This window comes from Diabrotica virgifera, chromosome 5, assembly GCF_917563875.1.
Source record: "Diabrotica virgifera virgifera chromosome 5, PGI_DIABVI_V3a".
Taxonomy (NCBI): domain Eukaryota; kingdom Metazoa; phylum Arthropoda; class Insecta; order Coleoptera; family Chrysomelidae; genus Diabrotica; species Diabrotica virgifera.
The window spans coordinates 212,146,416-212,167,961 of NC_065447.1; the positions used below are offsets into that span (position 1 = coordinate 212,146,416).

The window sequence follows — 21,546 nt, forward strand, 5'->3', positions numbered from 1 at the left end:
ACATGTGACATTTCTTCGGACTTAACTTCAAGTTCGCTGCCCTCAATCGTTGAAAGACTTCTATTAGATTCTTGGCATGTTCATCAAAGGACCTTCCAACCACAATTACATCATCCAAGTAAACCAGGCATGTTTTCCATGTTAGACCTCTTAAAACTGCCTCCATTAATCTTTCAAATGTGGCAGGGGCATTACATAAACCAAACGGCATAGCCGTAAACTGCCAAAGCCCTGATCCTATCGAAAATGCGGTTTTCTCCCGATCGGCTGGCTCCATGTCTACTTGCCAATATCCACTTTTTAAATCGAGTGTGGAAAACCAACGAGAACCGGAGAGAGTATCCAATGTATCGTCTATTCTGGGCAAAGGATAACTATCTTTTTTTGTTACCGCATTGAGCTGGCGGTAGTCGATACAAAAACGCGTTGAACCATCTTTCTTCTTTACCAGAACTACTGGTGATGTCCATGGACTGTTCGATGGTTCAATTACCCCTTGTTTGTCCATATCCTTGATAATCTCTTCGGCTTCATCTCTTTTCGCAAATGGAAGTCGTCTAGGCCGTTGTCTGATTGGCTGAGCGTCTCCGGTATTTATTTTATGCGTTACTATGCTTGTTTTGCCCTTATCCTTCTTATCAATAGCAAAAACATCTTGATACTCTATCAGCATAGACCTTACTTTTTCCGTTCGTTCATAGTCAAGGTCTTGGCATCTTTCAATGATCATCTCGACAAGGTCTTTTGGATACTTTGACTTTGATGATTTCTCATTGGTATTCATAGAGCAAATTGAAGCCACGGGAACACACTGTCCGATCAAAGCTCCTCTACTTAACTTAATAGCAGTTTCCCTTAAATTCATAACTCTTACAGGGATGACATCTCGAACTTTTACCAAAGTTTTCGCCGTTAGGAACTCGACATTTTCTACATCTTCGACCATCCTTAAACTTCCCTCTCGGCAGTGTCCATCAAGCATGGTCATCAGAATTTTCTCACTATTACCGGGTATGGTTACGTCGCATGTAGTTAGTAAGCGGATGACATCTTCTTTGTCGTCGTGAAAGGGCAACTCTTCACCGTTGATCCTGAGAACTCCATTTTGAACATCCAATATTGCCCCCACTTTTCGTAGTACGTCCATCCCCAATATGAACTCGTCGGAGATCTCGGCAATTAATACTTGATGTTCAACTGTGGTCTGGCCAATGGATACTGACATATTAGCCTCGCCATATGTATTAATTAGCTCACCAGTCGCTGTTCTAAGCTTTACTGTTGCAGGTGATAATTTATTATGGTCTCGTACTACATCTGGACGTGCGATAGTTCTCGTTGCACCTGTATCCACCAAAAATGATCTACATCTATTACTGATACGACCTACGATGTATAAGTTGTGGATTCCACCGGAGGACGTAAGGTTGACAGTTACTATGGGGGCTCTAGTTCTCGAGGTCGGCAGTTGCCCCTTGGTGTCGACCCGCTCTAGTTTTCCGACGGCTGTACGATCTTCTTACAATTACGACGAATGTGGCCTACGTCTCCACAATTCCAACATCTAGGCTCGCGTCTCTTTGGCATCTGATTACTTAATACTCTCCGTATCATTTCCTCCAGACGTTCATCGTTGTGTTCGTCACTTTCTTCAATGGTTCTTACTCTATGGCCTCGTGAAGTTTGACTAGCCGTTTCGTGTTCCAATGCAATAGCAAGTGCTTCATCTAAAACTTTCGGTCTTGCTAGTCGTAAAGCTTTCTGTAGTTCATTATCTTTCAGCCCATTGACGAAGGTATCTACTGCAATTTCTTCTAAAACGCTGTCTGGCACCTCTGGATAAGCCAACCGCACCACACGAGCCACATCTGCTTCAAATTCTTGCAGATTCTCACTTGCTCGTTGACTTCTACTTCGCAGTTGTGCTTTGTATACTTGTTGTAGATGGGCATCTCCATAGCGTTTTTCTAGACGAGTGAACAAGGTCTGGTAACAATTTTCTTGACCCTTGGGAATTGACCTTAATATATCTGCAGCATCACCTCGTAAAGCAGCAGTCAAGGAAACAGCCTTTTCTTGTTCGGTCCAATGATTGGCGGTCGCAATAGCTTCAAACTGTCTAAGATATATGGACCAAGAGGACTTTCCATCAAATGGTGGTAATTTGAATCTCATATTATGCGACGTTTCGTCTCTCGGTAGTTCATCTTTCACTAAAGGATCTAACGCTGCTGCATTAACTGATGGTTGTACTTTTGTATCGGTTATCCTGCTCTCTAGCTGTTTGATCTTTTCTTCTACGGTCTCTACACTTTTCTGCATCTTATCGAATGTTCTAGAAACTTCTTCAAATTTCTCGTCATTCTGTCTACAAACGTCTTTAATTATTTGAGAAACACTTTCAAATTTCTCGTTGTTCTGTCTACAAACGTCTTTAATTACTTGAGAAACACTTTCAAATTTCTCGTTGTTCTGTCTACAAACGTCTTTAATTACTTGAGAAACACTTTCAAATTTCTCGTCGCTCTGTCTACTAACTTCCTCAAGTTTCTCGTTGTTCTGTCTACTAACTTCTTCAAGTTTTTCGTTGTTCTTTCTAGAAGTTTCATCGATCGTTTCAGAAACAGTTTTTAATTTCGATAAGATTACTTGCTCTGCTGACTGGAAGTGGAACGTCTCTGGGTCATCTCCGTTCTTCGTGAGGACATCCTTGAGTCGTGCTTGTAGGACTATCTTGCACCCACTGCTGTCTAATTCGTACTCTTCTAATTGTTCACGGAGCTGTTTTATGGTCAGTTCTTGTAGCAACATCTTTGGTCGGCACACACGTACTTTTCAAAATGTCTAAGTCTTTCCGAATACCGAACAATCAACGCACTTCAATTATTAACGACGAATAAAGTTCAAAAGTCTTTTAAAAGTCTTTCCGAATACCGAACAATTAACGCACTCCGATTATTCTCGACGAATAAAGTTCAAAAGTCTTTTTTTTCACTTTTCATTTATTTACACTCCACACCGTTAACACCACTGTAGCGTGTATTAGTGTAATTACTTCTAATTACAATAAAACTAGCGGTTCGTAATTTATATACGACTTTATTTTTTTTATTTATACAAGTTTACTTTACAAACTTTAGCTTAAGACTAACTCTATTTACAAATATGTCCTATTTATATATGCGATACAGATATTCCAGAAATATCTATATATCTCCAGCTATGTCCATGTGACCGCTTGCACGTCATCGTCGCTGCATCGGCGTATCTCGAAACATCGATAGTGTTCTGTCTGTCCGGAGACGGGAGCTGGTATACGAGGGTAGGTCAATAATTATTTTGTTACAATATACATTCCAAAATACAAGAGGACACAGATTCGTTATTGATTATATATTGACACACAGAAACATCCACCACTCTCAAGTACTAGACACACGATGTTTAAGTGCAGCTAATATTGGAAGCGATCACAACCTAGTACTTGGAAAAATCAGAATAGAGCTACAAAGAAACAGGAAAGAAGACCCTGTTGAATGTGAGACAAGAATAAAAGTAGAACAGCTACGAGACTTGTCAACACGAGATATATACCAGAGAAGACTGCAAAAAGTACTTAATGAAAACTACATTACACCGGATGAAGACATAGAAGAAAGTTGGAGGAAGATCAGAGATAATATCAAAATGGCAGCAACGGAAGCACTTGGAGAACGTAAGATAAGTAAACATATACGAAAGAAAAGGAGAACTCCATGGTTCTGTGAAGAAATAATAATAAAATGCCAAGAAAAAAAGAAAATCTACCTAGAATACAAGTCCAAAAGAACGAGACAAACATATGAAGAATATAAAAGAGTACGAAATGAATTAAACTCAATAGTAAGAAGGACGAAAACAGAACATTGGGAAGCATTTTCAAAAGAGATGGAGCACGACTTTAATGGGATGCAAAAGGAAATGTGGAAAATGATAAGATGTCAAAGAGCAGAGATGAAGGAATTGATAGAAGTAAAACATATTGATACAAATACATGGACAACTTACCTAAAAAACCTCTATCAAACAGCTAATCACAAAGAACTGGAAACACCAGGATTAGAATCGGATGAGAAAACAGAAATTAGAGGAAGATATAAAGAACGCCTTAAAAAAGATGAAAAATCGAAAAGCTCCTGGGAAAGATAGAATAGCTAATGAACTTTTAAAATACGGAGGAGATAGACTAGAACTGAATATCCTTATAAGTAAAATAATAAATACAGGAAGAATTCCAGAAAAAACTATTTTAAATTGACTAAAGGTTCTCTAAACCAAGGCCAGAAAACAAAAAAAATATATAAATTTTAAATTTGTACTTCTGTTATTATGAGGTTTTAAGGCGTGAAATTTTGGAAATCTTATTTTTAAAGGAAACTGAATATTATTATGCAATAAAAAATGTGCAAGTTCCCTATTAGGTTTGGCATTCGTTTTGACACTGACACTATTAAATGACATTTAAAATATTTCAAACGATCAAAAACACTTGTGAGGTTACATAACTGTATTTTCTACTGACGTTTATAATGTCTAATTTTAAATTTTTTTTACTTTTTTGGAAGAATGTAAACATAATTTAAACGAATGACGTCACGACGCGTTTTGGGCCACCTGTTTTAATTTGAATTTTTAATCATCTTTAGGGGCCAAACGAAAGCCAAACAAAACTTTTTAATATTTGATACATGTTTTAAATTATGTTCCCTATGTCACTGAATGTTTTTATACAATGACTTGAATTTTATATGTAAGTATTAAAAAATAATCTGTCGAATATCACACGATAGTAAGAATAAATAAAATAATCCTTCAAATTTTTTTCTTAAACTTGTTTTCCACTCGAGCCCTCAGGTTTTCGTGTCTATTGCCAGGCAACAAGTTTTCGAAAAATTATCACATTATTGTCAATTTATTCTCACTGTTGTGATATTAATAATGTTGAAATTTTTTTTGACTATTCTTTGAATTATACTTAATATGCTCATAAGATTCGGTCAATTTAACTGAAACCGCTTTTATGTAAGGAACGTGACGGGGTCCTTTGTATTATTTAAGATTCTTGTTGAAACTATTTATACAATAAAATCTGTTTTTTTAGATGTCGTTAGAAAGCAAGGAATCAGAAGCACTAATCGCCGAGCAAAAGGAGAAAAACGAACTCATTGAAAAAATGGCAGTCACGATGAAATATTTCTACCAGCTTTTACAAGGCCACGGTGTTGCCCCATCCAATGTTACAAAACAATACCAAGAAATTAGTCAGAGTATCTTAGGACGTAAACATATAACATGGGGACCACTTCCAGATTCTGGCATCAGTTCAGAAGCTAGTATAGCAGTATCAGATCTAGATGAAATGCATGAGAATAAAAGAAAAACTGAAGATGAAGGCAATCAAACATTTTCCATGCCTAGTAAACCCACGAAGACGCCTGATCTGTTTCGTATCAAAGGTGGGGTATATATAAATCCGTTTGGTGTAATTGCTTTCGAAATTCTGTTTAGTTTTCTATGCAATGCAATAAATAGCAAAAGACATGCAAAGTAGATGGTTTTTTATCATTATATTGTTTTCGTTATTGTACATATATAAAAATGCAGAATGTCAAATGATACGTGGATGGCACGGGCCGTAGAATATGGGCGATGGGCAACGGGGCCCTCGTCCCCGTTGTCGCCCGGTTCCGTTGTACCGTTGATTGATAAATATAGGGGTATATATTTATAAATATCAAACGCACTAAAATTAACAAAACAAAATTAACAACAAAACAATTCAATAGCGGGTATGTCCACCTCTTGCGTCAACGACTGCTGGTCGGCTAGAATAAAGATGTGTTATCCTTGCCTTGGGAATAGCCCGATATTCCTCTACTATAGTTTGTTTTTAAACCAAGAGGAGTGATTCAAATTTACCGCGCTGTAATACTTGTTTGTAATTGGTCCAACCGCAGGCAAGTTTACTCCACTGTTATAAAATTTTGACACTAATGACATTCTTCTTTTAACTATCTTTTTCTATCGTCTTTTAACGCAGATCTGGAAAAAATGTCCTGGGATAATATACTGTACGAAAATTTTATAGATAATAAAATTCTAATTTTCAATGATATGTTAATTTCGCTGTTTGACAAACATGCTCCCTATGTTGAATCAAGAATTACAAAACCACCTGCACCGTCTCTAACACCCACAATACAGAATATGATGAAAATTCGTAATGCTGCTTTAGCCAAATATAAGAAAACTAGAAACGTCTTAGACTATAGTTACTATAAATACCTTCGAAACGCAGTTACTAACGGAGTCCGTCTGGAGAAGAGTGGTTAATTATTGGTCTGCTTCTTCGAATAAAAAAGATCTTTGGAAAGCGATGAGGTTATTCAAAATTGTAAATAAACCAGTTATAGAGATCCCTCAGGAGCTTAAAGATCCTATCTCTATAAATAATTATTTTACATCTGTTTTTAGCCCTGTAAATTGTTGTGCTGAGACAACCCAATGGTATCAGTCAAATATTTTCAACCCATCTGCAACAATTATTTTGAATTTTTTGCAACCTTAGTTTCGTAACTTGATCTAAGCAAGGATAAAATACCAAGAGCCCATAATTAAGAATTGACATTACCATAGTTTCACAAAGTAACTTACGCAATTTAAAGTTTAAAATGCCTTTACTTCGATACGACGCATAACTAAATAGCACTTTTTTACTAAAAGGGTGACATGCTCTTGAAACAACCGTAGCGTACAGTCATATGACTCCTAAGTTCCTGTAACTATTAACATTTTTTAGAGGTTCATTTTTTATAATTAGTTTTAAGTTATCCTGAACAGTGGCTTTATAATTTTTTGATCAATATAACAAAGAATTACATTTTTTTGCATTTAGTTTAAGATTATGTCTAGTGGAAAATACAAATAGATTCCAAATCCTGATTTATTTTTTGTGAGGCTTGATTTACAGAGTTAGGTTCAAAAGAGAAATACAGTTGAGTGTCGTCTGCAAAAGAGTGCAATTTCAAATTATTTATACAGGTCAGAAATATATATTGAAAAAAGAAGAGGACCAATAACCGAACTTTGAGGCACCCCTGAAGTGACAGATGCAAATTCTGATGAATTATTATCGATTATAACCTTTTGATAACGATTTACCAAATAAAATTTGAAAAACTGTAAGGAGGTATCATCAAATCCAAAATATTTCAATTTAGCACACAGAAGAGCGTGATCAATAGTGTCGAAGGCTTTAGAAAAATCAAGCAAGATGACTGAGGTTGCTTTTCCTTCATAAACTCTTTTCTAAAGCCTGATTGTATATACGTGACTACATTATTTCTAAAAATATAATCGTATATCTGTTTATAAATAACCTTTTCTAAAATTTTTGACAGTTCCGGTTGAATGCTTATTGGGCGAAGATCATTAAGTGATTCAGGTTTATTTGATTTGGGTAGTGGTTTTACCAAAGCGTATTTCCAAATGTCCGGAAAATAACCTACCTCCAAACAACAATTTATAATGTGCGTAATATAAGGAGCAGTAATGGAAAGGGAGAGTTGTAGCATCTTTGCAGAAATATTATCACATCCAACAGCGCCCGATTTTAACCCTGATATTAGTAAAAGAAAAGAAAATAATCGTTTTCGTTTTGATTCAATTCGAGTCTCTTGCCATCCTCTGACACCGTGTTTCGGGTTCTACCCCTTTTCAAAGAGGCTATGCAAGCAGACTGAATTGAATCATAACGAAACTAAGAAGAACTGCATTAATTAAAATATTTGCAGCAGAGTGTGGTTAGACTGTCATCTAACGGGGAATGACGAAATGAGTAAAAACCGACCGAAACACGGTGTCAGAGGATGGCAAGAGACTCGAATTGAATCAAAACGAAAACGATTATTTTCTTTTCTTTTTCACCTTACTCGGTTTAGAGTACAAAATGACCACGTTTCGTTAAAGTAATCTGAGACGCATTGTTGGAGTGTTCTCCTAGCGGCGCCGCTTGGTACTATTGTATCTCGGTTAACAGAATACTGACTCGTGGTCGAAATTTATTTTTACTTATTTCCTAATATTAGTGATTTAATTTCATCAATAGTGGCCATTTTAAACGAGAAAATAATATATGGGTTGAAAATATTTGACTGATACCATTGGGTTGTCTCAGCACAACAATTTACAGGGCTAAAAACAGATGTAAAATAATTATTTATAGAGATAGGATCTTTAAGCTCCTGAGGGATCTCTATAACTGGTTTATTTACAATTTTGAATAACCTCATCGCTTTCCAAAGATCTTTTTTATTCGAAGAAGCAGACCAATAATTAACCACTCTTCTCCAGACGGACTGCGTTAGTAACTGCGTTTCGAAGGTATTTATAGTAACTATAGTCTAAGACGTTTCTAGTTTTCTTATATTTGGCTAAACAGCATTACGAATTTTCATCATATTCTGTATTGTGGGTGTTAGCCACGGTGCAGGTGGTTTTGTAATTCTTGATTCAACATAGGGAGCATGTTTGTCAAACAGCGAAATTAACATATCATTGAAAATTCGAATTTTATTATCTATAAAATTTTCGTACAGTATATTATCCCATGACATTTTTTCCAGATCTGCGTTAAAAGACGATAGAAAAAGATAGTTAAAAGAAGAATGTCATTAGTGTCAAAATTTTATAACAGTGGAGTAAACTTGCCTGCGGTTGGACCAATTACAAAAATGTAAAGCGGTAACGATTAATTTCATTTGGGGCGCTAAGTAGGGGGAGATTTTCACGATTTTTTTTACCAAAAAAAAGGAGTCGGCTTGATTTTGAGCATAACTCGCTTAGTTTTGATGCTAGAAACTTTTTTAAAACATAAAAATAAAGCTTTATTAAAAAAGTTTTAATTGGTTTTTCCCGAAAAGTGCTTCATTTCGTGGTTATTTCACGTTGAAATATTTGATTTGGAATTTGACGAATAAGAACGTATTTTTCATGGGCTACAACTTTGCTTTTGCTGGGTCTATATACTTTACGAGTTCACAATTTTTTTCATTTTTTATATTATGCTACATTTTTGCTAAGAATACTTTTTTCTATCAAATATTTTCTTTTTGAGTTATTTGTGAAAATCACCTGAAAACGTGATTTTCTGTCGAAAAATAAACATTTTCAATCGTAAATAACTCGAAAAGTATTAACTAAGTTAAAATTCTATAGAACTAAAATTGCTTAGAATTAGTCAATGTATCCATCTTCGGACTTATTTTAAACGTGCGGTTTTTCACCCAAAACTAGGGGTGACTGTCACCCCCCGACTAAAAGCAACCAACGGCACAAGCCGTCCAAATTTTCATGCAATTCGGAGTTGATCCTGAAAATTACACAGTATCGCCGTATTTCCCGTTCATTTACTGGACTACACTACATATAAGTAAATTATTTATTTTTTATTTAAATTATATTTTTCATTCGATGTTGCCGCTTTTAGGAGTGCCTTGATTTTATAACATAGTTGTAAAATTCACTCCAAGTCCTCCTGAAATTGGTTTTCGTGGGTGAAAATCGGGACATTTAGGCACAAATCGGTACGCATTCCCAGACCCCTCAAAATCGGGACGTCCCGCGCAAATCGGGACACCTGGTAACGCTAGATACAGATGACATTTCAAGATACAGAATTACAAGAAAGAAGAACGTCTGCAACAGGTTTTAATACAGTTATAATCTTATTTATAGTAACCTTTTTATGTTTTAGGTCGTAATAATATAACTTTTGCGCGGCCTGTGGTGAGAAGAACACCAGCAAAAAACACTAAGGATAAGGAGAATAAAGAGAATGGGTATAGAAAACCCTTTGATTCGACAAAGACCTCCGTTACGACAGCTAAATCTACAGCGAAATCCTTACTAAATTCTGGATTTAAAGGTGGGTATTATAATTATCATTATTTCCAGTTTTATTTTATTCTTCTTCATGTGCATTGTCCGTTCCGAACGTTGGCAATTAACATGGCTATTCTGACTTTGTTTACGGCAGATCTGAACAGTTCGGCAGATGACAGTCTGAACCATTACTGCCAGTTTTGGAGCCAAGAGTGTCTCCTCCTCCCTGGACCCCCTCTGCTGTCTATTTTCCCTTGGATGATTAGCTGTAGCACTCTATATTTGAAGGGTTAAGGGAAAAAACAAGGAATGTCACGTTATCTTTGTTTTGAGAAAATAGGAAATTTAATGTTTGTGACTACATGTCTTTAAACCATTGCACTGAAGAAATAGTATTTATTTTTATTTAGTAAACTTAAAGTACATTGTATTTAGTACACAAACACAATTTAACCAAATTTCTAAAGAACAGAGATAAAAAGAATTAAAAATTACCTAACTACAAATAAAAACTGAAAAAAACAAGGACTGTCCAAACGTCACCTTGTATTTTACATTACAATATTACTTTACGTTACAAACATTAGTTGCACCAGCTGATAGAAATAGAAAGACTGAAAACAAAATTACGGCAACAAAAATGGCAATAAAAATTATAACAAAAGGCAATGCAATATTTTTTTGGTAGTCTAATGCAAGGGCCGCCTAATTTTTTTGACTTTTTGCCAGCAGCCTTTTTAAAATTATAGAATGTCTGTTCCTTACGTTTGTGTAACTCATTTTTAATTGTTAATTTACGAATCTCTGCAGCAACCTTGTCATAATTTAATGATTTTAGATTTTAGTTTCGCATGGAATTCATCACATGCTGAACATGTGTGTCTGATCTTGGGTAACCAAATGACAAATTAAATTTCGTGTTAAAAATTTGCCGATATGTAACGTAAGAAACTTTAATAGTCGGATGTTTTTCTTTAAACAAGTTGAACATTTTTGTAATATGTATTCAAACTCTCTGGTAAATACTTTTTCTTAGATTCGTGTAAACTGAAATGGGATAATCTAGTTTTAAAAGACTTTGTGGTTATATATTGCTTCACGCGATTCTGGATGCAACTTTCTCTGCTGGGAACTATGCTTACCACGTTTGTCTTGTCCAGAAGTTCCTGTAGCTTTTAAATTTTTTTGTAGGTGTTCAATTTTGCCCTTAGTTACACCATGTATTGACATGGATGCTTTAAAACACACATTAATTTGTTGGGAAAACTCCATTACGCTTAACTCTAATTTCATTGGCCGTGTTCTAACACTTCAGTCTTTGGAGCTGTGGTTGTACAGAAGGATCCTGAAGATACCATGCACAAACAAAGTCACCAATGAAGAAGTACTACGGCTACGGAGGATGAACACAACCGCAGATTTGGTCAACATCGTGAAGAACAGTAAGCTGCAGTACTTGGGACATATAATGAGAAATCAAGGCAGATACGAGCTACTCCAATGCAGTTTACAAGGTAAAATTGAAGAAGGGCCCCAGGACGAAGAAGAATATCCTGCCTTGCTAACCTGAGAGCGTGGTATAGAAAGATCTCAACACAACTATTCCGTATAGCAACAAAGTCATCATCGCCAGAATGATCGTCAACGTTCGGACGGAACGGACAGGCACCCTAAGAAGAAGAAGAAGTTTCTAACAAACATAAAAGAAGGAAATTAAACGATTAAAATCGAAATAAAAACGTTAGTTTTTGTTTTTGTTCAAGTGGACTCTCCTTGTTTTTACCTTTCACGCGTGGACATTTCCAGTTTTTATCCTTCGCAGTACTATTTTAAATAGGCATATTTATCGGACTGTCCAAGTTATTATCTAGCAGTCTACTGTAAATAGTAAATACATAAAATATCTGTTAGATAGTGTCACTATCTCAATTTCTTATAAAGTGTGACATTCCCTGTTTTTTTCCTTCACCCTTCATTTATTGTATGTGCCTCATAACGTGACCCAAGTATTTCAACTTTCTTTTTAGACCAGGGCGCATCTGTAAAAATATTAGTACATTTGGACGTTGAGAGGTGACTCAAATTTTTTTGCAGAAATTGCTTGAAAATAACTCAAATAATAATATTTGAGTTGTCCTCCCTCTCAAAAAGGTCCGGAACATTGTTTAAATAATCAAAATGTCAAAAAATTAAGGAAAAATTCAATTTTTTTCTTGGTTTTTTGATTATAACTTTAAAAGTATTCATTTTCGAGAAAAGTTGTACTAACATAAAAGTTGCGTAATTAAATTTCCTACAATATAGAATTGGTTAAAAATTTAATAAATAGTCACCCTTGTTGCAAAATAGCAATAATTGTGAAAAAAACATACAAAAACAAGTATTGGCATTTTACGTTTTTCAACCATTTATGCTACACTTAGGACCTTTATATTTCACCCTGAAAAACTTTATGATACAGTAAAATAATGCTGTAAAGTTCATTAAGATCGGTTCAATAGATTTTGCAAAATAAATTTTGCAATCCAGCTTTCGTAAAAAAAATTCATTTTTTTAAAAATGTTACAGGACTGAAAATAAAGCAGATAGTAATTTGAATTTTTTTTTGCTTATAGAAGTGTACTGTACCTTTCAGTTGCAATTTTGCAAAATTAAAATTGATTAATATCACGGCGTCAGGAATTTTTTTAAATAAACATTAATTATTGGTGCTACGCGCAGGACAGCTGATAGTTTGCTCTGATTGGGCATTCCGATGACCTTTGATAATGATTGATACATTCTAATTTTTATTACATTTCGATATAAATAAATAAATTTGTTTATTGCAAAATAAAAACACATACTCTATCCTTTGAAATGACACTTTTATTAGCAAAAACTTTCTTTGTTCATATATTTTAACTTAAATAAAAGTTTATTATTTTTAAACATATGCAATTGTTTAAACAATATTTCACAAACAATAATAAAATTAGTTTGATTTTTGTGGAATTAAAATATTAAAATACAACAAAATATAGAGTAAGAAAATAATATATTAGATAAAGATTGGAAGAAATTTTGGTGGAAATCAACTTGTGTGAATCAAACACCGCTGTCCTGCGCGTAGCACCAAAAATTATTGTTTATTTCAAAAATTTTCTGACGCTGTGGTAATTAATCGATTTTAATTTTGAAAATTGCAAATGAAAGGTACAGTACACTTCTATAAGCAAAAAAAATTTTAACTTGCTATCTGCTTTATTTTCAGTCCTGTAACATTTTGAAGAAATGAATTTTTTTTGCGAAAGCTGGATTGCAAAATTTATTTTGCAAAATCTATTGAACCGATCTTAATCTTTACAGTATTGTTTTACTGTATCATAAAGTTTTTCTGAGTGAAATATGAAGGTCCTAAGTGTAGCATAAATGGTTGAAAAACGTAAAATGCAAATACTCGTTTTTGTATGTTTTTTTCGCAATTACTGCTATTTTGCAACTAGGGTGACTATTTTTTAAATTTTTAGCCAATTCTATATTGTAGGACATTTAATTGCGCAACTTTTATGTTAGTACAACTTTTCTCGGAAATGAATACTTTTAAAGTTATAATCAAAAAACGAAGAAAAAAATCGAATTTTTCCTTCAATTTTTGACATTTTGATTATTTAAACAATGTTCCGGACCTTTTTGAGAGGGAGGATAACTCAAGTATTATTATTTGATTTATTTTCAAGCAATTTCTGCAAAAAAATTTGAGTCACCTCTCAACGTCCATCTCAAAACAGATGCGCCCTGGACTATTTCTTTATAGTTATTCCTACCTTTCTCCGGCGTAGTATCTCCTCATTGGTCACGTGCTCGGTCCAGGATATACGTAATATATGTCGGTAAGCCCACATTTCGAAGACATCTCATCATCATAATCATACATCTCCAAGTGGAGCAAAGGGCACCTTGCGGTGTTTCAATTAGCAGTATGCGGTATGATGGTGAGGTTGCTAGTCCCACGCATCATCTGTTGAGTTCCGTCCAATTTTGTTTACTAGTTTTCTCCATTCCCTTCTGTTTTACTTTATCACGCAGTATGAGTATAATAGATAAAGTTATAGGATCGTGCAAAAAAATTTTTTTCAGATTTCACTCTTTTTCGACGTTTTGAGTCCCCTGAGTCTAAAAAGCAAATAAAAACGCTGGACGGAAGGGCCGCCCGAGAACTTTATCGTGCCGATCTATTATCGTTATGGTACTAGATATTGGCATTCTATAAAAATAACAAAGTTACTCGTTATTTTGATATTTTAGAAACACCTACTGTACTTAAAAGTATTTTATGGTTCTACGCATCATTAATTCCTGCATTTGAGAAAATGTTCGATGCCATATTTCGGGGACACACTATAGATGTGTAGATTATTGCATAAATCAATAGAATATTATAGTCATACTTTCATTTCAAATTAGTTCATTTTTCTGAGAAATTAATAGTTTACAATATTTGCATTTCATTCTATTTCGATTACGCCAGTCAATGCGCGAGATTAAGAACAAGATATTATCTCCAAATTCTATCCTACTGCATGGATTTTAATGAAATTTTGAGAGTAGCCCAATCTCCTAATTCAAAGTCTATCCTATATACTATGGCGCTTTTATCATGGGGGAAGTTCCCACCACTTCTCAGGGGTGAAATATTTTTATTTTCGAATTACATGGAGAAAAAGGAAGATTTTTAAGAAAATTTAAAAATTCATTCTATAATTTGATCACATTTTTTTAAAAAACCATTCATTTTAAACCCGTTTAACTTTTTGAAAGTAGAAATAACACTATATTAAAAGGTATTGAGAAGAAAAACAATGCATTTAAATTATGGTGGATGGGGGGAGTTAAATGTATATACTTTTCATTTTTCCTTAAAGTACATTAGTCATTATATTTTTTGCACCATATCTCGCTTAGTTTGTAAATAACCGACATTTAACGGTGCTCGTTTTAAAGGCCTTTTCAAACACTACAAAAGGTGTTGGTAGCATTATACACCTAAAACCTACCGTTCCTCTGTTATTTCAAGTTGAATACACCAATTTGAGCATGCACCAAAAAACAAACTATTTTCACCTACCATATCTCTTTTTGTATTATAAATAGAACATTTACGAAGGAACAAATCTCTTTATTATTTATAATCTAAAAAATGTTTTATATAGAGTTTTTAGTTCGATGCATAGTTTTTAAGGTATTCACAAAAAATCCGTCCGAAAAGGTGTCATTTTTCAATGAAAATGGCCAATTTTCAACTACGCATAACTCAAAAAGTATTGAGTTCTCAAAAAAAAGTATACACCAGTTTTTGCTTAGAAATAGGTTCTTCAGCCACTTCTGTGCTTATTTTGACCAACAAATTTTCCACCCCCTTGAAGAAGTGGGAACCGCCCCAAGATAAAAGCGCCATAGTATATAGGGTAGATTTTGTTTCTTGAGCTATTCCCTACTTACTGTGAAAATATCAAGTACATCAATGTAGTAGGATGGAATTCGGAGCCAAATACCCTCATTGACTGCTCTACAATAATGCTCTGCTATGAACGCGTGAGAGAGGACACACATAAGATTATAGCAAAATTTCTATTTACCGTAACTTTTCGAGTTTTTGAGCTACAGCAATAAATTTTATGTCATTGGAAAGGTAATTTTGCATTCTTTCAAAATGTGTTAAAATATACAGGGCGTATCAAAAAAATTAAGATTTTTTATTCATTTCCGGTTCAACCGGAAGCCATGTTTTTGGTAAAATTTATTGTGATAATAGATAATAAAATACCATATATGTCTGCAAAATTTCAAATTTTAGTTTCTATTAAGAAGGAAGTTACGGGCACTCGAATATTTTTTTATAAAAAATTCATAACTCCCCTCCTATGGGGAGTTAAGATAAATGACTAATGTCATTCAATTTACTGATAGGATATCAAAAATATATCAAAAAATAAATAAATTCCTTGGAGCCATTTTTGAGAAAATCTAGTTCAAATTTATGTCAAAATTTGACCCCTTAAATATAGGCAACCCGTAACTTTTTCTGAAAAACGATAACATCTTTCTTATAGCCCCATCTTTAGGCTATATAACGACTTTCTCAAATTAAACTTATCTTCAAAAACTTTTTAGATAGATAGGGAAATGTGTCGGGGGGGCGGTCGGCCATGTTGGCCGCCATTTTGAATTTGGAAATGTCAAATTACGTACTTTTATTTACCTATCGATGAGCTTACTTTGAGTTGAATTTCATTTATTTCTGTCAAAATTTGCAAAAATGGGCCCTAAATAACCCCCCTATTTCGGCCCCCCTTTGAGAGATTTTTTTTAAAAGCTTAGTTTCTCGACAAAATTCTCTTAAACTTACTCATACCGAATTTCATCAAAATCGGTCCAGTAGTTTTTGCTGGGCGGTGGCGACATACGTACGTACATACGTACGTACGTACGTACATACTTCCGACATGTTTTTTTTATTTGCTTTTTAGACTCAGGGGGACTCAAAACGTCGAAAAAAAGTGAAATCTGAAAAAATTTTTTTTGCACGATCCTATAACTTTATCTATTATACTATACTACGTATATAGTACGATAAAGTAAAAAACATGTCGGAAGTATGTACGTACGTACGTATGTCGCCACCGCCCAGCAAAAACTACTGGACCGATTTCGATGAAATTCGGTATGAGTAAGTTTAAGAGAATTTTGTCGAGAAACTAAGCTTTTGAAAAAAACCTCTCAAAGGGGGGCCGAAATAGGGGGGTTATTTGGGGCCCATTTTTGCAAATTTTGACCGAAACGAATGAAATTTAACTTAAAGTTAGCTCATCGATAGGTAAATAGAAATACGGAATTTGACATTTCCAAATCCAAAATGGCGGCCAGCATGGCCGACCGCCCACCCGATACATTTCCCTACCAATCTAAAAACTTGTTTAAGATAAATTTAATTTGAAAAAACATTTATATAGCCTAAAAATGGGGCTATAACAAGAATATTATCGTTTTTCAGAAAAAGTTATGGGTTGCCTATATTTAAGGGGTCAAAATTTGACAAATTTGAACTAGATTTTCTCAAAAATGACTCCAAGGAATTTGTTTATTTTTTGATATATTTTTGATATCCTATCGGTAAATTGAATAACATTGGTCAGATTTCTTAACTCATCATAGGAGGGGAGTTATGAATTTTTTATAAAAAAATATTCGAGTGCCCGTAACTACCTCTGTAATAGAAACTAAAATTTGAAATTTGGCAGACATATATAGTACTTTGTTATCTATTAGCACAATAAATTTTACCCACAATATGGCTTCCGGTTTAACCGGAAATGAAAAAAAATCTTAATTTTTTACATACGCCCTGTATATTTTTACATATTTTGAAAGAATGTAAAATTATCTTTCCAATGACATAAAACTCGTGGCTGTAACTCAAAAACTCGAAAAGTTACAGAAAATTGAAATTTTGCTAGAATCTTGTGTGTGTCCCCTCTCACGCGATCAGAGCAGAGCATTATTATAGGGCAGTCAATGTAGTCCTGTCGCCAGGGGGGGTACAACGGCCTCCTTAATTCAGATGGACTCACCCAAGTTTTTTTTATATATTTTGACCCGTAGAATACGAATTTTTTGGGTAACAGTTGATCCGGATGTCGATAAGATTGTTATAGACAAAGAACTTGAGGAATTACATAACAGTGATTTCTCGCAAAACAAAACATATTTTTGTATTTTTTGGGTCATTTTAAGCAAAAAATATTCCTACAAGTTTTTTCGTAGAATGCATAGTTTTCGAGATAATCGCGGTTGAACTTTCAAAAAATCGAAAAATTGCAATTTTTGAACCCGAATAACTTTTGATTAAAAAATAAAGTAGCAATTCTGCTTACCGCATTTGAAAGTTTAAGTCAAATTATATCGGTTTTGATTATTTGCATTGCTAAAAATTAATTTTTTTATTGTTAGTAAGTAGTGAGAATATCCACTGAGAAGTTGTAAGTGTGATTTTATCAGTTCTGCGGGAATTCCATCAACACCAGCCGCTTTGTCATTTTTAAAAGGTTTATAGCATACCTTATTTCGTTCTTCGTAAATTCATCTTTTCTAATGATTAATGTTTCGTCTCTCTCTCTGTTTCTTCCATCTCTATTTGTGTTGTTCTGAAGCTATTTCCTTGTGGCATTTTTATAAATAAGTATTTTCGATGGGAAATAAGCCACAATTTTACCAAAAAAGTGAATTTATTAACGTTTCAACGCCCAAGTCGGGTGTCGTTGTCAAAATACAAAATAATACTAAATAAACAAAAATGTTGTTGCTTAGTCAAAAATTCTTCTAATAATTTATTTAATCTAACTCATTTATATTTATTAGTAAGTCATTAACATATCGAGTTAGTACATATTTTATATTTTAATATTATTTATATAATATCTATGTATTATTAATATTATTTATAATTTAAAATAGCATATATACATTAAAGTCAGAATTTGGTATTAGTTTTGAGAGTAAACTAAATGTAAGCCTAAATACTTACGATGTCGGGATAGTATCACGAGGTTTTTTCCTGGTTTTCCCTCGTGATTTACTATGGAATCTCTAGCGCGAGAATTTGACTGCCATCGTTGCATTTGGTTGTCTTTTTAAAGACAGATGATTTTTGTGGCGGATATTCTTGAGTTGGGGTTGATTTCATGTAATCGAATGAACTATATTTTAGTAAAGTCGTCCCAGGAACGCAGCTCATCAATATTGGCAATATCATTTTAAAGTCTTCTACTTTAAAATGTATCATATGTATCTGAATTGCCGATATAAATGAGTAAAATTAAATAAATTATTAGACGAATTTTTTTACTAAGCAACAACATTTTTGTTTATGTTAGTATTATTTTGTATTTTGACAACGACACCCGACTTGGGCGTCGAAACGTTAATAAATTCATTTTTTTGGTAAAATTGTGGCTTATTTCCCATCGAAAATACTTAATCTCTATTTGTGATTCAATTCCTTCTTCATAGACTTCTGCGAAGAATTGTGGCCATCTTTGTGCGATTTCTTTTTGAGTTATGAGTGTTTCTCCTTCTTTTTCTATTAGTTTCGTTCTTTGCTTGTTTTTACCCCCTTTAATTTCTTTTGTTATTGAGTAAAGTGTCATTGTGTGATGTATTCTCGCTGCTTCCTCTTCCATTTGGTCCAAATACAGCATTTTATCTGTTCTGGCTTGTTTTTTACCTTCTTTATTTTTTTCTGTGTATTTTCCCTGTATTTCTTTTCGTTTTATTGGGTTTGTTGTTCTGATCAATTCGGTTTTGATTGCTCTTCTTTCCTTGATTTTTGTTTGAGTGTACATCGTTATCCATGGTTGATCAGCTTTCCACTTGTACCCTAATATCTCTTTCTACTTTTTTCATTAATGTAGCGATCATTGTCCACGCCTCCATTCCATATAACAAAACCGGGAATACATAACATTTCAGAAGTCGGAATTTGAGTTGGTTAACCGTTGGTTTTTTTAACTGGCCATTGTCAACTAAGCAAACAACTGGGGCTAGCAGACACATCTCTATGCAGGAAGTGTTAACGAGATGACGGAACTGTGGAGCATGTCCTATGTGAATGTCCCGAGTTAGGCCCGGCGCAAATTGAACCTAACCGAGACACAACCTGCGCCGGCGGGACGGGTGACCCGTTCATTTATTTTTCTAGCGGAACGCATATTGAACACAACCTAACCACAGTATAAAGAGGGACAGTGGAACCACTCTCCGAAAAATTGGAAGTAAAATCTTTAGTAGCGCATGGCGACCGCGCAATGTGCTTAGTCGCTTGTGCCCCACTCTCGCATTGCTAGTCGCATAGAAACGTACGGATTTTAACAGGGAAAACCCGCATCCACCACTGGTGAACTACCAATTGCGTACTGCCGGTATTACTTCTTGAGATCAAAGCGCCGACAGAGGAGTGGTTTTACTGTGGAACCTCTATATACTGTGACCTAACCCAAGCGTTGGCTGTCGGTGTTGGAAATAGAGACGGGCAAAATAAGTGCGGACGTGTAACGGTTAATTTTGAAACTGGTTCTCAGTGGTACTGAGTACAAATACTGATTACAAAATAATGATGTATCTGATCCTTGTACTGAATTGAGTAGGCAACTTTAAATCGGTATTTCCGTACTTGTAACTCGTAACGTTTTAAATATCTTACACGTCCCTAATACTAGCGGCATGACTTTCGAAAACATCGAATTTGATCATAAGCGGGTGCATAAAAAGATATCTTACACTAAGTATTTTATTTCTGCACATAATACCTACCTACATATTTAAAATAATCTCAGACTTATTTAATAATCCCTCCGCTACTGATCGGTCATAAAAAATAACACTATCTGCATATTTCCTTTTTAATTTTTAAGCATAAACAAAAATGTAATATGCCGACAAGTTGAATTTGAGGGTAATACGATATTTTTATTGATCACGGTTTTAAGTGACATGAATCATTTTTCATTGATAATCTGTAGATTTAAGGAATTATATAAACTTTTTATACCTATAGAAAGGGGATTACGCCATCATTCTTTGTGCCATCCTATTTAATTTTAAAGAAACCTTATTTTTCTAAAATTTAATGTGTTATTGTAAAGGCATAACTTTAATTATTAATTTCGTATCGCCGTTTATTTAGACTACTACTACTAGTAATAAAGTTATCATAATTTAATGACAAAGACAAAGCAGTTTTCACTCGGGGTTTTGACTATGCTAATATTTTTATTTATCACAATAAATTGTACTCAGGTACCATCCGTATTCATTTCATTTCCTATTTTCTCCCATACGTCGTGTTTCCACGGGTATATCCCGAACGAATTCAATTATTAGCTTCGATACGTCCATCTCGCAAGTAAAAACAAGTAAAAATAAACATCTGGCGGTGAGTCACGCGTCCCACGACCCAAAAAAACTGTACGCCGATGACAAACGTTCCCAAGCGAGACCTGCGAACGCATGCACTGATCGTAAGATGGGTTCAGTTTGCGGGCTCTTGCTTATAAGCGTGCTTCACAAAACTGTCCACGCAGTTCGCCGGTGCAGGTTGTGTCTCGCTTAGGATCAATTTGCGCCGGGGCTTATCGTCAATACGAGAGTATGCGTTCGGCGAGCCTTGGCCGACATAGGGGAGATGTCCCCTGGCGATTTGTCCACATTCCTGTAAATGGCAGGATGGGCAATGAGCTAACAACGACAACCCCTGGGAGGATGCACAATGAGTCAATTGTGACCTAAGTGCTATTAGACATGACTTTACTACTCTACAGATAGGTATTTTCAATACCTTTCAAACGAGATACCACTTGCCATAAGGTCCCATTTTAATATATGACTATTACTTCACCTGTTATGAGTAGTTAAGAAGCTTACGTCAGTTTATTCCCTCCCTCCAAATTTCAGTATTATAAGTATAACCGTTCAAAAGATACGAGATGGGGTTTATTTTTTAACCAGAATTTTAGATGGTTTATTTTTTAACCAGGAGGAGTAAACTAAAAAGACATATTCACAGTCAAGAAAGTCACTATGGTTTGTTTT

At 34.5% G+C, this 21,546-nt stretch overlaps 1 protein-coding gene across 2 annotated transcripts in view; it reads left to right on the forward strand.

Annotated features, from left to right (window-relative positions):
- Positions 1-21,546, forward strand: part of LOC126884603 (kinesin-like protein KIF18A) — a 75,425-nt gene that overhangs the window by 46,950 nt on the left and 6,929 nt on the right. For both annotated transcript variants that reach the window (XM_050650606.1, XM_050650607.1), the window contains exons 7-8: positions 5,141-5,495; positions 9,794-9,964. In XM_050650606.1, coding sequence (XP_050506563.1) covers positions 5,141-5,495; positions 9,794-9,964 — 526 coding nt within the window. The remainder of the gene's footprint in view (positions 1-5,140; positions 5,496-9,793; positions 9,965-21,546) is intronic.